Source organism: Vipera ursinii (assembly GCF_947247035.1).
Source record: "Vipera ursinii genome assembly, chromosome: 9".
NCBI classification, from domain to species: Eukaryota; Metazoa; Chordata; class Lepidosauria; order Squamata; family Viperidae; genus Vipera; species Vipera ursinii.
This window is the reverse complement of record NC_139523.1, coordinates 7,035,484-7,051,498: the sequence shown is the minus strand read 5'-3', so window position 1 is coordinate 7,051,498 and position 16,015 is coordinate 7,035,484. Positions and strand designations below refer to the sequence as shown.

The window sequence follows — 16,015 nt, the reverse complement described above, 5'->3', positions numbered from 1 at the left end:
TGTTCTTTGCATTAATTGCATTATTTCATCATTATGTGGATTTTTATATTTTTAGCCCAGGTTGATACTTGGCAAAGGTGAATCCTTCAGATTAAGAGACATTTTTGGAGGAAACAAATAATGAAAATATTGTGACAAAGATTTATTTCAGCTATTGATCACAGTATTTGGGTGCTGAATGTTGATGTGGCTTTGAGCAGTATCTTTATTTTCAGCATCAACATGAAATAGTGATAATTCTTACTGGCACAAATGCACAGGTTGGACACCTAGTAGACCCACAAGGTGTGTAGTTACCAGGTGAGCATAGGTGTGCTGAAACTGCCAGATACAGTTGCTTGCTAAATGTCAGAAAATCTATTAATATATACCATAGTCACTAAAAGATGAAGACCAGACAAATTAGGATTATTAGGATTTAGAGCTTAGCATCCATATTCATCCAAGTTCTTTCATCCCTCACTTAAATTTAATTTCTGCTTCTCTGTCCTCTACACAGCTTCTGAAAACAATCAGTTCATGCAGGATTAGGGAAATGCTCATTTATGTCCTGATATTTTGCTTTTCCACATTTTGCTTTTTGGTCCCCTAGGCCAATAAAGTATATTCATATACACTCATAAAAAATGAAACCAGGGATCAGCTGTCTTTTTTATCAACATCATTTGTTTTTATTCAAAATAGCAGGGTTTTATTTAATATCATCTTTAGCCATTCCTATTATTTTAAAATGGAAATGTATATATTTGTAACAATTCTAAGACTGGTTTAAGTTCATCCATCCCCTCTCCCTTTTAAATTATCAAAAAAATGTACCACTGCCTATTTAATTTCCAATTCAAACATTAGATCAGAACTGCCACGGTCCAACATGACTATGCAGATTTAAAGTGTATCAACAGAATAAGGTAAAGGTAAAGGTTCCCCCGCACATGTGTGCTAGTCATTTCCGACTCTAGGGGCCGGTGCTCATCTCCGTTTGAAAGCCGAAGAGCCAGCGCTTGTCCGAGGACGTCTCCATGGTCATGTGGCCGGCATGACTAGACGCCAAAGGCGCACGGAACGCTGTTACCTTCCCACCGTAGTGGTCCCTATTTTTCTACTTGCATTTTTACGTGCTTTCGAAGTGCTAGGTTGGCAGAAGCTGGGACGAGAAACAGACGCTCACTCTGTTACGCGGCACTCGGGATTCGACCCACCAAACTGCCGACCATCTGATCAACAAGCTCAGCGTCCTAACCCACTGAGACACCGTGTCCCTTTATCAACAGAATAGGCTTATTCAATTGTGGAAGAAGAATTATGAAATTGGCCATGAATATTTGTCATTTCCGTTCGCCCTCTACTTTTCTTTCAGGTCCTAAGAGATTTCTCCTAGGGTGTACCTTAATCAACATTTACTTACTTTCACATTAGAAAATGTCTCCTTCAGTATAAAGCTAGAATCAGACCTAATGTTTAGTTAACACGCTGATTTGCTAACAAAGTCAACATTTCTTTATGGCACTGTGACACCAAGGTTAATTTGATGTTTCAGTTGCATGATCATTCATAACAATTGACTGAATGATGAACTATAAAACAGAGGAGCAATATGTATTTTAAATTATAGCTGGAATTTAATTTAATGCAACCTGCAGCCCAATTTTAAAAACAGCCTGCAAAAGATCAACTTTGACAAGAGTGATCTGCCCAGTGATTTACAGGTGGAAGGGAGAAAAGGCTGCTAGAAACAGGAGAGTATTAAAAAGAAAGAAATGGAAGGTGAAGGTCCAAGAAAATGCATTTTCTGCTCTTTATCATTTAGCTGCCATTTCAACCTCAACTGCTCATTGACATACATAAAAACCCAGAAAACCTCATGGAGATGCAACAAAATAGAACAAAAACTTGCCATTCCTGGATTATGTCATTTCTACCAGCATCATATCAGTTAAAGAAAAGGCTCTGGTTGCCGTTGTATAAGGGCTTTTCCATAGGTAAAAGAGTCCATTACAATCTTCTTGCCCCAGCATAATAACTCTATCAAAAAATGAATCCTAAACCCTCCCCTTCCTTCTCATGTCTACCCTTATTTAATTTGGAGATCACTAATTAAATTATTTAGGGAGGACTATATTCCGTTATTGACGTGCATAGCTTCAAAATCATGTGTACTAGATCAGACTGGTGTTATATCAAACTCTTGTTCATGTATCTGAGAAATGATAGCATCTTCATTCCAGCTTTGTATCCTGTCCAGCTTCTCTTTTTATGAAATAGATGGGTTGGGCAAAGCAAATGATAATTGAAGCTATTCTCATCTGAAATCACCTTCATTTATCAGCTTGCAGACACTGGAATCTTTCAGCAAACTCTTGTTGATAGTATGTTTCTCCAATGAAGGATTGATGGAATAAAGCTTCAGTTGCTACGACATGGGCTTGGTGGGATACCTTAATGCAGGGCTCCTCAAACCTGGCCCTTTTATCACTTGTGGACTTCAACTCCCAGAATTCCTCAGCCAGGCACACTGACAAGGAATTTTGGGAGTTGAAGTCAAGTCATAAAAGGGCCAAGTTTGAAGACCCCTGCCTTAATGGATCAGAAATTCTTCATCCTTATTCTAAATCATTGTACATATTTATTTATTATTTATTTATTTTATTACATTTATATACCGCCCTTTCCCGGAGGACTCAGGGCGGTTTACAGGGTAATTAAAAACCAAAAATATAAAAGTTAAAAAACCAAGTTTAAAAAAGATTAAATTTATCCCTGTATAAGTAAAACCCCAATTAAAATAAATTAATCCTCAGCCTGGGCCAGAGAGCTTGAAGAGCCAGGATATTGAGTCAGTGGAAATCCATGAAAACAATGTGGTTTAGAATTCAGGTATGGCATCTGTATATTGGGAAGTTCATTTGAGTTGGTTCCTGGTGTGACCTTTCTAAGCACTTACATAACCCATTTTCTCATATGTTCAATTTTAGAACAGTTTTACGTACTGAGTCATACCATCAGATGTAGTTTGCTTAAGGTCTATTACATTATCGTTGTGATTTGGAGAGATACGAACCTGAGAATCTTCCAGTCACAACTAAAAATCCTGTCACTATAAAAGAACGTTGCCTGTGTGTGGTGTCTGTTGCATGAACTGATTCTGCCCTAACAATTTAATCAACCAGCCTAATGCTTTATGTCTTTGTTAGGTAATCAAAGTCAATTTTGAAGAATTTGACTTGGAGAGAGGATATGATACATTAACTGTGGGAGATGGAGGCCAGGTTGGAGACCAGAAAAGTGTGCTTTATGTGTAAGTAGACATTTCATTTTATCTTTCTCTTTGAATTGCATTAGTGTGCCAACCTGGGATTCCTTTAAGAGTTTTCACATTCATTTCTGTTTTCTGAATATGTTTCTGAGATGGCCTCACATCTGGAAGATGCATAGCATTCTTGACATTTCCATTCTGGTGGAATCAGCCATTTTTCACTTGGCTTTCAGGCATAGTATTTACCAGTTCTTTGTTCAAGGATGAACTATCTGGAACAGCATTTCTCAGCCTTGAAAACTTTAAGATGTGTGGACTTCAACTCCCAGAATTCCCTCGTCAGATATGCTTTGCAGACCTATAGACCGCCTCTGATCACTATTGCTGAAAATCAGTAAGTTAGGAAACTCATACAATAAACTTTTTAAAAAGCTTCTCCCATGCCCCTCAACCCCCCCCCAGAGGATTCCATCTTTGTCCATTGACCCATTATGATCCATGGATTTCCAAAAATGTTTAAATTAAGCCCCCAGCCTTCTGACGGTTGTTCATTCCTGTCCCTTTGTGCATAAAAGATCATATTTCTTTCACATATGAATTTAGTTTTTGTATTTCTACCTAACAGAAATAAGCTCTGCAAGTTGTTTTTTTGTGTATATAGCCCCACAATAGTTGCATTTGTGGGTACGGTTTTGTTTGGGGCAAATTCCATGAGTTGTTTTTTTTTTTTTAAGAATTTAGGAATGACGGAAAATTATGACCTGATTAGACATTGATCAACTGCAAAATGGATAAATTTCTATCTAAATTTAAACCAAATGAAAGCCTTCCTAATCCCCAAATAAGAAAGGCCATTCTTTATATTTCTCAACTGCTAATTCTGCAAGTTTGGATCTGTGGCCTTAGGCTGCTGAAGCTCCATACTAGATCTACTGTAGAACTCATGAATTCGGAGGATCATAGACTCAGCACCACTCTTTAATTTCCCCACATATTAAACTTGTTGTTTACTGAATATCAGTCATCTAGTATGGTTTTAAATGGCTGCCAGATATCTGCTTTGGTGGTGGTGGGAAACAAGAGCTAGGAAAGTGAGACTGCCGCTGGTTGTGCCATAGTTTCTATGCAGCAGAAAGGCAATGTGTTTATTTATTTAAAGATGGAAAATCTACATCTCCTTTCTTTCTCCCTATGGCACCAAAGGCATTACAAATGACTGCTATTAACTCTGACAGCATACATACAAGACAACTCAGATTTCATAATGAAACCATTACTGTAAGTAAATATGACTTTCCCACGAGGAAGGCTGATGACAATAAGCTTCTTCTACTAACTTATTCATATGTTATGGTTGTGTGCTGCATGTGATGAAGGCTTTCCATTTGACATATAGTTCAGCAGAACTGAGGATGGCAGGGTTTTCATCATTGCTGTCAAGATGTTTGTGGCCTCCTCAAGTCTTTGTTTCCAAGTCGTTCTTACCTACTAACAGAACAGGTGACATGCTTGGGGAGAATCCTGCTTTTAGCTCAGCAATATTCTTCTGCAGATCCCTCTTTGTAATTCTTCAGTGAAGAAGAGCTGTTTGTCTTTATTCAAACTCCTCCTCCTGCCTGTGTCTATCCTCATGTTCAGTTCGGTATTTGGTCCCTCTCATCAATTCAGAATTTTCTGGGTATGAACATTGTAAATGTCTGTTAGCTCCCATCTCCCTATATCAGATATTCCCATGTGTATCATTCCGAATTTTACTTTTTTAAAAAGAAAAAAGAAAAAACCCACTCATGCTTCAGTCTGAACGCTGAATGTGTCTTCAGTAACATATCTTTTCAAAAAGCTCAGTTGATGGGTCACAATTTAGTATCCAATTATTATGTCCAAACAGCATGTTGAATGGGAATGCCACCCAGTGCGGTGTAGTTGCAAAAGAAAAAAAATGGTATTATGTTTTTATTTTCAAGTACTTTTCAGTTTAACTGTTGCTTGTAAAGTGGAGAGAAATGCCTTGACGTAGAATTGTTATTTGCAACTCAGTTTCACTGCTGTGTACCAGTTTTTGACCCAGTTTTAAAAAGTTATACCAAAATAAAGTTGGCTGCCCCTACATTTGTCGGCTTGATGCTGGCAAATGACAGAGATCTATTTTATAGTTATTTATCTGTTTGGGAAGGTAACAGCGTTCCGTGCGCCTTTGGCGTCTAGTCATGCCGGCCACATGACCACAGAGACGTCCTCGGACAAGCGCTGGCTCTTCGGCTTTGAAACGGAGATGGGCACCGGCCCCTAGAGTCGGAAACGACTAGCACGCATGTGCGGGGGAACCTTTACCTTTACCTTTACTATAAGTAGGGACAGAGTCACAGCTGTCCCTGGCCATCTATATAAATGAAGAGCTTCAGATTATTAGAGGCCATGTGATACTTTAGCCATCTTTGGGTAAAAGCTTTTCTCAGATTCAAAATAACTTACCAAAGATTTGATAGTTTTCTGTTTCTAGCATGCTCTCATCCCTTGCTTTGCATGATTTAAAAATCATCATTATCATCGTAAAAGCAAATCCAATCACAGTGTGTAACCAACTGTAAATACTGCAAAACTGTACAATTTAAACAGGTTTCTAGACCAGGGTAAAAAAAAAATCAAGAGTTGCTATGGACTGAACTGTTTTTGCAGACCCCACAATGTTTCTGCTGCTGCTTCAAGAGACTTCTGAACAATTATCCTGGACTGGAGGTGACCCCGTTGTGCTCTTGAGTCCTCTTACTCAGGATAACTGGAGGCTAGAAATGCATCGACTGAGCAAACACTCAAACTACATCAGGCTAACTGCCTGGAAAAAACAAGTACATGAGATTGTGCCAAGATTAAATTATGGAAAAAGCTAATGCCATTACCAGTTCCCCTCTCAATGTAAAGTAGCCGTGTTCAGTCTTTATTTAAAGATGGATGGACAGATGGATGAATTATGTATAGAGAGATGATTGAGTATGAAGCACTCAGTGTGTCAGAAGGAGAGAGAAATCTGCTCTTTCAAAGAGACAAGTCAAAAGAGTTCTTGTTAAGATATTCCCATGCCATCAGCTTTTCTGTTCATAAATAAATTCCTATGGGAATTTATTCCAAACAAATAAGAGTCTGCGAATGGGTGCAAGGCCGAGCAGAAATGTTTTAGCTTACTGTGCTAAAGCTAGGGTTATGGCTTGAAAGGAAATTAGGAACCCCTCTGCTGAAATTTCCCGTAAATTTGGGGGGAAAAACAAAGTGAAACGAAGAAGTAATTGATTGGTGGTGGAACAATTTCTACTTGGGAGAAAGGGCACAGTGCTTCTTAATTTATGGTGGAGGGAATAACAGAATAACGGAGTTGGGAGGGACCTTGGAGGTCTTCTAGTCCAACCACCTGCTAAAGCATTTACATTTCAGACAAATGTATATCCAATCCCCTCTTAAAAATCTCTGGTGTTGGAGCACCCACAACTTCGGGAGGCAAATTGTTTACTGATTAATGGTTCTAACTGTCAGGAAATTTCTCCTTAGTTCTAGGTAGGATAACAAGCCAAAGAAAGAAGGATAATGGGGGGAGATGTTGTTAGAGCATTTCATATTTATTTTTATATCTGTGTCTATCACTTCCCAAGATTCTCACCAATGTGACACACACACATACAACTGCATAAACTGTAAGATATAAAAAACTTGTTAAAAAAATCTCAAAAACAGTGCACGATAATTGCTAAAATTCATCTTAAGATGTTTTAGTATTCTGTGGAAGACCTGTAGCAAATGGACTAGATGTTCCAAAGTGTTGGAGCCAGCACAGAGAACATCTATCCACAGATCCATGCCGCTCTCATCATTTATGGGATCAGAAGTCTGAGCGTCTGTGATTGCAAAGGACACACAATATTTACTTAGATGGTTCCTGAAGTAGTTTATGGACAGTTAAAACTGGTTTTAAAAAGTGTGACATCCTGAAATAATCAGCTTTAAATTCCAAAACTAATCAGCTGAATTTTCTGTACTATAATAGTAAAAAATGAATAAATAAATCACTAAATTTCCTGTGTATTTTATCAGAGAATGCAATTGCTACTTTAAAATGCTTGTTTACTTCTTGTTCATTTTTTATTTTTGCTTGGAACAACTAGAAAGCACCATATCTTGCTTGGTGCCTTACTAATGGAGTCATGAAAACCTCAAGGGGAAAATAGAATTGATATAGAGAGCCATCTTTCTCCTGAACTTAGTCTTCAGAAAGTATTTCATAATTCATGGCAAACTTTTTACATCTTAAATGCCTTTTGTATGAGGGAAAATTGGAGATATCCAATCATACAGAGGAGAAATTGTCTCTTTTTTAATGCAAAGTTCAGAGAATCAAAATAATTCTTGTTCAATCTTGTCTAGGGGTTTTACATTGTCATTTGCTGTATTTTCAAGCCAGGCCTAAATAACCTTATTGGGCACACCTATAATTTTTAGGGGAATACTACAGTGCTTGATGTTTTTAAAATTTGAAAATAAAAATTCAAGCCAAGTGTATATATATATACTGTGTATATATATATATATATATATATATATATATATATATATATATATATATATGTATGTATGTATGTATGTGTGTGTGTGTATACACACTTCTCACACAGTTCTCCCAGAAGAACGAAGCTGAAGTCACCAGCCTGAGGATGACGGATGAGATTTCGTTGAAACGTTGCCCTGATACCTCCAATTCTACGTGGGGAAAAACCCGAATGACCAAAGATCATATATATATATATATGATCTTTATATACTGGTATACATATATACATATACATATACATATACATACATACATACATACATATATATATAATATGTGTGTGTGTGTGTGAAAATGGGATGGAATTAGTTTGAAATCTGAAAGATTCTGGACAATGGTTTTGAATACTCTGGTTGCATCATTTCTGAGTTTTAACAGGTTTTTGGTTCAATTAGGAAAAGTCAGAAATTTTATCTCTGAGTTACTATCCTTTGTCTAAAACAGGGATAGGCAAACATATGCTTCTCCAAATGATTTTGGACTCCAGTTCCCATCAACCCTATCTAATACATCCAATGGTGAGAAGGAGGATGAGATGGGAAAGGCAGCATGGATCTAGTCTTCTATATGTCACACTCTCAGCCCTGAACAATTTTCTGGTTGTTATATAGTGGGTGTATTGTAGGCTAGGGAGAGATGCAGTTTTCCATAAAACTAAAACAGGCAATAGTAAAGGAATAGAAGAAAAGACAGATGTAGCTGAAACATAACACAAGAGACTACCAAGAAAATAACTCATTGTGAATAGTTCCCTCAACTCCCATATGTGGGTCTCTAATGATTAATTGTTCAGCTCTCTATGGTACTTGACATGCTGACGTTTCCAATTGCAGAACAATACAGTTTAGTTCCCAAATGGAAAAAGTTTTGGTTTAAATGTGCAATTGAGGGAAACTGGGAGGAATGAGAGAGAGAGAAAAAAAGCATAAAATGAAGGTTGATAGAAAGAAGAAAGGAGGATATATATCTGAAGCCCTGTTTGTACTATAGATGTTGTTGTTGTTGTTGTTGTTGTTGTTATTATTACTTTTTTTACTTATGTATCTCCTAGATTTCTAGAAAATAATTCAGTTGCAGTGATCTGAATTTGTAACTTCCATCAAATCGGTGGAGATTATATATATATATACGTATGTATGTATGTATGTATATGTATATGTATATATATATATATATATAATTTTCCAATACGTAGTGGAAATCTTCCATTTTCAGTATATTTTGGCAGCATTTTTGTTGTGGAATTAGTCTGTTGCCCTGTTGTATTATTTTATTTTATGTTATTTTTCTTTTATTTAATGTCTTATCGTTGTTTACAATTTACTCATAAACTCTTTTGAAACCCTTTGACAATGTAAGCAACTTAATACATTTTAATATGAAAAAAGATGTTGAAATTCAGATGTGCTCTGGTATTACAGAAATAAAAAAAATAAAAAAATTCCCAACAAGTCAAAAATCATATCACAGTCAACATTTTTCACAGTAATATTTTATCCCTGCTCTGCTGTTTGTTTTTCATGGGGGGATGTCTGTTGTTTTTGTTTCATTTTTCATTTTATTTTGACTTTTTTTTATTGGATGAAGCATTTAAAAATGTGATTCTAAATTCCAGTATTTTATACTTGGATTCTGAAATACCAAGTTCTTGTGTGTCTAAAAATTTACCCCTTAAACATTTGGCCATTCTCCTTTGGTAGATAAACTTCCAAATTGCCCAAGAAATGGAGACAATTACATGGAGTTTAAAAATGGTAGTTTTTAAAGAAGGATGCAATGAAAAGGTCCAATGAAGTTCTGGCCTTCACTTTTTGAGTTTACAGATTGCATTTTGGATCCAATTCTTAAAAGTGTCTTAACACTCTTTAATCGAAGTGAGAAAAGCTGCCTGTCAAAATCTGGTACTCTTCACCTATCCAAGATTGTTTTAAAAAGCAAATGAATACATGTTCGTGACATTTATTTCTACTAATCCATAAAAATTCACAGTGATTCCTATCAGGCTGTATGGAAGCATAGGACGTCTCCCCCAAACCATTCTGATCTAGCAATAGCACTAGCACCTAGACTTATATACTGCTTCACACTATTTTACAGCCCTCTCTAAGTGGTTTACAAAGTCAGCATTTTGCCCCCAACAATCTGGCTCTTCATTTCACCGACCTCGGAAGAATGAAAGGCTGAGCCAACCTTGAGCTGGTGAGAATTGAATTGTCGAACTGCAGACATCCGGCAGTCAGCAGAAGTAGCCTAAAGTAGTGCATTCTAACCACTGTGCCCCCATGGTTAGTTGAAATTGATAAGGAAGCTGTTCCTTCTAGATTTATTATGAACAACTACCAAGTCTTGTCAGGACAGAAGACTAAGTTGTGTTGATCTTTGTGGAGACCGGTCCATGCAGAAAAGTGGTAATCTCACAAATGACCTTATCTGTTGCAAGGACTATCTATTACACAGACTGGAGCAAAGTTCCGATTTCTGGATTATAGAGGATTGTCCCTCTTTTGGACCAAAGGGTGGGGGGAAAGACATGTGTTTCATTGGAGAATAGTAGAATAAAGATAGAACTAACTTCTAACTTTTGCTCTTCTCAATTCCATTCTTGCAACTCCATCAGCTAAAAAAGGGACACAGGAAAAAAATGGCAGTTGTGAGAACTCATCATCTTTACATTAAGGATTTTTCCAGCGCCATATTCAAATATTTTTTTAAAAAATATTTCACTAGTCTATGTTTTAAAGAGATACTTGGGAAAGTGCAAATGAATAATAGCCAAGCAACTTCCAAATGTTATTCCCCAAAGTTTCCATCAGATACAATCAGGCAGAAAAAAAAAACAGGATGAACAGTTATGCTTATGATGACAGTGACTGATTAAACAGAATAACAGCACTGAGGACCTTGGAGATCTTCCAGTCTAACCTCCTGTTGAAGCAAGAGACCCTATACCATTTCAGACAAGTAGCTGTCCAGTCACTTCTTAAAAGCCTCCAGCGATGGGGCACCCACAACTTCTGAAGGCAAGTTGCTCCACTGGTTAATTGTTCTCACTATTGGGAATTATCTCTTTAGTTCTAGGTCACGAGTGTCAAACTCGCCACGTCATGTGACGTCTCATGATGTATCACAGCTCTTTTTGCATTGCCAGCAATGGGGTGGCATGGTTTTGGTATGTTGAAGCTGGCCTGCAGGCCAGCAGTTTGACACCCCTGTTCTAGGTTGTTTATTTCTTTGATTAGTTTCCATCCATTGTTTCTTGTCTTGCCTTCTGGTCCTTTGGAAGATAAGTTAATACTTCTTTGTGGCAACCCCTCAAATATTGGGACACTGCTCTCATGTTGCCCCTAGTCCTTCTTTTTCACCAGACAGAATAACAGAATTTCAAGCCACTTAAAAAGCTTTATCTGGAGATCTCAGCAAGGGTGTTCCAAAATGATACGTAAATGTTTATCTCATACATAATCTTTCTTTGAGATACATCTGCTACAGATCTTCTGATTAAATGACATAGGCTTGAACAGGATGGGCACTTCATTTTGCAAACCGCTTATAAAAACAACAATAGCTGAACAAATATCAAAATATTATAATCAATAAGATAACATATTAATGAAATGATTTCTTTAAATCTTAAAATAGGAATAAAAAATAGATCTCATATAAAACAGTCGGTAGACAAAAAAGAAAATTTATTAAATGAGAAAAATTCTTCACATCTGGTTCCATATGTGTGTGTGTGTGTGTGCGTGTGTGCACGCGCACGCGTGCATATCTGTTTGTGTGTTCATCTATAATGCATATTGATTAGGCAGATGAACTTTCCTAGGGAATCATCCTAGGGCAATGAACTTTATCTTTTGCTGCTTACTGGAAATTGAGGGACCTTGTGACTGACGGTTTGATGATTGGAAAGAATTGACTATACAGAAAGAAAGAAATTATGATGTAATCTTAAAGAGAGGGCTGCTTAGACTTGTAGGAATGACAGAAGCCATTTCTTTCGTGGGCACCGTGGTGCTCTCTGAGCTTGGTTGTTTTCTTGCAGTCATTTCATTAGTGAACTAGGTAATGAGAAAAAGCTAATAAGGAAACAAAAAGACCCAAACAGCTCCCCACCAGTAATCGACATCAAGATAAGCAGAGATTAATGCCAAGATTAACACTAGACCAGGGGTGTCAAACTCAATTTCATCGGCATTGCGGTTGCCCTCAGGGGGCCGGGTGGGTGTGGCCAGGGTGGGCGTGGCCTACTGGGTGGGTGTGGCTAGAGTGCGTATGGCCTGCTGGGTGGGCGTGGCCAGCTCTACATCGTTGGCATCAAGGGTGCCTATGGGGGCCTGGGCAGGAGTGGGACAGATCTAAGGGTCTCTGGCAGAAGGAGGGTCTCTGGGCCAGGGCCAAGGCAGTGGGGGCCGTTCCCTCACTGTTTCCAGGATGGCTTCACGGGCCGCATGAAACCACTTTGCGGGCCGGATCTGGCCCCCGGGCCTTGTGTTTGACATGTCTGCACTAGATCAATACTCCAGTCAGGGAACTACCAACTCAGTCAAACAAGCTAACAGTAAACCACGGCCTAATCAAGGAACCATCAAAAACACTCCCTTCAGTACAGACAAGGCAAACCACTAGTATATAAAATGAGTGCAAACCCTTCTAGTACTGATGATGTTACCAAGTCAAGTAATGAAACATATGCAAGAAAGCAACCAAGTTCAAAGAGCACCAAGGACCCCACAATTCAGCCCCGAGCTGCAAATGTTTTCTTCCATCGGAGCCATAGATTAGATTAAACGATGATCCTTTGATCTGGAATTCTCAGTTAAGGCTTTGACAATTTCACTACTGTTTCCTTACTGTCCAATCTTGTCATATCAGATCATTCTTGAGTTATCAGTACCTAATATAGAATGACACTGATCAAGGAAACCCCAGGCATTGTTATTTCTTGTGTTGATGCCAGTTTGTTGTACATGCTTTGGCATTTCTATTGTTGGTGTGCACAGTTGACTAGGCAAGATGAAGTGCAGAGTGTATTATCTAAACTGCAGGGAAATGAGAAGTCAAAGAGTCAACGGTTCTCTTGGTTTTAGTGATGCGACTTATGGTTTAGCTTAGCAATGTATTGTTGGTAGTTTCTGCAGATAGCCTTATTTGATATACTTTGTGTTTGCTTTTTAATTTTACTTGTGGGACTTATTTCCATTATCACATTTTGATCTACATATCTCATCTTTGGCTCTTATATTCTATTGTGGAACATTATTGCATTGGCTTATGGGTGTAGGAAACCCTAAGCTGTTACCTCATTTTGGAAATCTAACTACATTGGAAATATGCATCCATTTATCAAAGTATGGGACAGCATGAGAGAGCAAGAAGATGCAACAGAAAATGCAACGGGTCTTATACTGTATTAGCAAGATGGCTGTTATATTGCTTGACTTGAGCATCAGGGCTGATGTAAATAACAAAGTTGTGTTCCCGTATTCCATATGTATCGTGCAAGTCAATTGAGAATGATACAACAGCATTTTCTGCCAGGTCTGGGGACTTGCAAATTAATGATGTGAGGGGAACATGCAGAATTCACCCCTCCAAAATCCATTCCTCATGTACTCAGCATCTGCTATGTAAAATGGTCACCACTATCTACCTAATACTAGAGATAGCCTTAGAGAAATAAATACTACTAGTTTTTGTTCCAGACATTTGGCAAAGAAGTGAAGCAACTGATAGCTGATCCCAGCAAAGGCCTTTCCTCTCTCTACTAGTCATTTTAGCTTCTTCTCTTTGAGAAGAAGCTGTTTCTTCCATCTTCAGATACCTCTACAATTGATTATTGCTGCTGCTGCTGCTGCATTAGTTACTTTTCTTTCTTGGCAGTTTAACAGGTACAAACGTCCCTGATCTGATTGTCAGCACTCAACACCAGATGTGGCTCCTCTTCCAGACTGATAGCGTGAGGAACCTACTAGGGTTCAAAGCAACCTATGAAGGTAAATCAAATTTCTGCACTGATTCCTTATTTTACAGGCACAATCCACAATTACTTTACTCGGAGATCTTTTGACTAGAAAAAGATATATGTAGGTCTTTGTAATAATGAAGGAAAGTACATGTCAATATGAGTAATTCTCAATTTACAACCATAATTGGGACAGGAACTTCCATTGCTTAAGCAAGTTAAGTGAGTCACGGTTGATTGTATGACCTTTTTTGCCATGGTTGTTAAGTGAATCACCATGGTTGTTAACTGAAGCATGGCTTCCCCCATTGATTTTGTTTGTCAAAAGCTGGCTGGGAGGTCACAAATGGTGATCATGTGACCCTGGGACATTGCAACCATCATAAATGTATGCTAGTTGCTCCGGGCTTAAATTTTGATCATCTGACTCAGGGGTTTTCAAACATGGCCCTTTTTATGACTTGTGGACTTCAACTCCCAGAATTCTTCAACCAGGCACGCTGGCTGACGAATTCTGGGACTTGAAGTGCACAAGTCATAAAAGGGCCAAGTTTGAAGACCCATGATCTGACTGCAGTGATATTGCAACAATCAAACATGTGCGGATCTGTCATAAGTCGCCTTTTTCAGCAGTGCAATAACTTCAAATGGTCACAAAATTAATGGTTGCAAAGCAAGGCATATCTTTAAGAGAGAGAGGTTCATCACAGTAGATTAAATATATGCACAGTTTCTCCCATCTGATACCCTCTAAATATGTTAGACTTCCTGTCCCCTTAGTCCCATGGCTAATTAGATTAGTGGTGCTGAGAGCTGGAATCCAACACACCTGAAGATTGTGGCATCTTGTATCTTACACCAGTGGGTTCCACATTTTCCATGTTGCTTTCTGCTTTGCTAAGCAAACACCTGGTGTGAGAATTAAGAGTGCAACCTCTATAGGACATGTAGCATCATAAAACAGAAGGAGAGAAAAGATGACAGATGTCATCTTGGAAGAAAGACAGAATATAATTGTAATTACTAAAGCTAAACTCCCCAATGTTACAAGGGCGCATTTCACACGAGTGACTGGGTTTCCACAAAGCTGTGCCCATTTCAGAGGAATGTCAGTTTCTGCTTATCATTGCAAGAAAATTACTTTCATGGATGGTGGCACGCAGAGCCCTCTCTGTGGGCACGCATGCCGTCGCCCCAATCCTAGGCCTTCAGCTGGGTTTTATAAAACCTTTTTCGCTTTAGGCCTTCACTACCATGTGCAAAAAAAAAAAAAAGTTCAATCAATCAATTTCAACTTCTTACGGGGGAAAAAAAGATCTTGCAAAGTTGGAATTGATTGATTGAACTTTTTAGTCCCACCCAGTCTGCCGTTACCACCACAGCCATGCCCAGCCAATGGGCCACGCCCACCCAATGGGCCACATCCACCCGGCACCCGATGATACATAAGTGGATTTTGGGTTGCAGTTTGGGCACTCAGTCTCTAAAAGTTTTGCCATCACTGGTCACACAACTCTGTTACATCAAAATTCAAATGCTTCTATAGTTTGCTGTGTATTAGACCAGCAGAGTAGCATCACAAAATGTTACAAGGGCGCATTTCACACGAGTGACTGGATTTCCACAAAGCTGTGCCCATTTCAGAGGAATGTCAGTTTCTGCTTATCATTGCAAGAAAATTACTTTCGTGGATGGGTAGATGGTAAGAATAAGAAAAGAAAGTAAACTGCTAGCAGGTGTCATATATAAAGGGTGTTCAAAGACACCTAAAGAGTGACTTTGTTTCATTTTGATTGACTATTACCTTAAATCTAACCAGAGTAGCTTTTCTGTTTGCTTCTGCTAATACTCCTTAGTAGAATGAGAGACAAAGAAAGGCATAATAATGCATAATGAACACTGAAAGATAACTTATTAAGGTGCCTCTCCTGCTGAAGACTAGAGAAAACGAGGGATGTTTTCTCCAGGCTTGTTACAAAGAAATACAACTTTGTTTACTTTTTGCCCTTTTAATTATGCAATATCATCTCCCAGAATTTGTCAACTAATTGAAGTTCTGGAGACATGAAAGACTGATCATTAAATTTTCTGCAATCCTATGTTTTATCAACCTAAGAATCGAAGAATATGCCTATACAAAATCTTTTTAGCTGAAAAGGCCAGAAATGTTAAGGTAGCACTTCCCTGAAAAATTTGCACTTGA

The 16,015-nt window shown here is 38.3% G+C and overlaps 1 protein-coding gene across 1 annotated transcript in view; it reads left to right on the top strand.

Moving 5' to 3' along the window:
- CSMD2 (CUB and Sushi multiple domains 2) overlaps positions 1 to 16,015 on the top strand; it is a gene marked incomplete at both ends in the record, with an annotated part of 607,174 nt that overhangs the window by 343,747 nt on the left and 247,412 nt on the right. The window contains 2 exons of the mRNA XM_083370102.1: positions 3,192 to 3,295; positions 13,731 to 13,843. Coding sequence (XP_083226228.1) covers positions 3,192 to 3,295; positions 13,731 to 13,843 — 217 coding nt within the window. The remainder of the gene's footprint in view (positions 1 to 3,191; positions 3,296 to 13,730; positions 13,844 to 16,015) is intronic.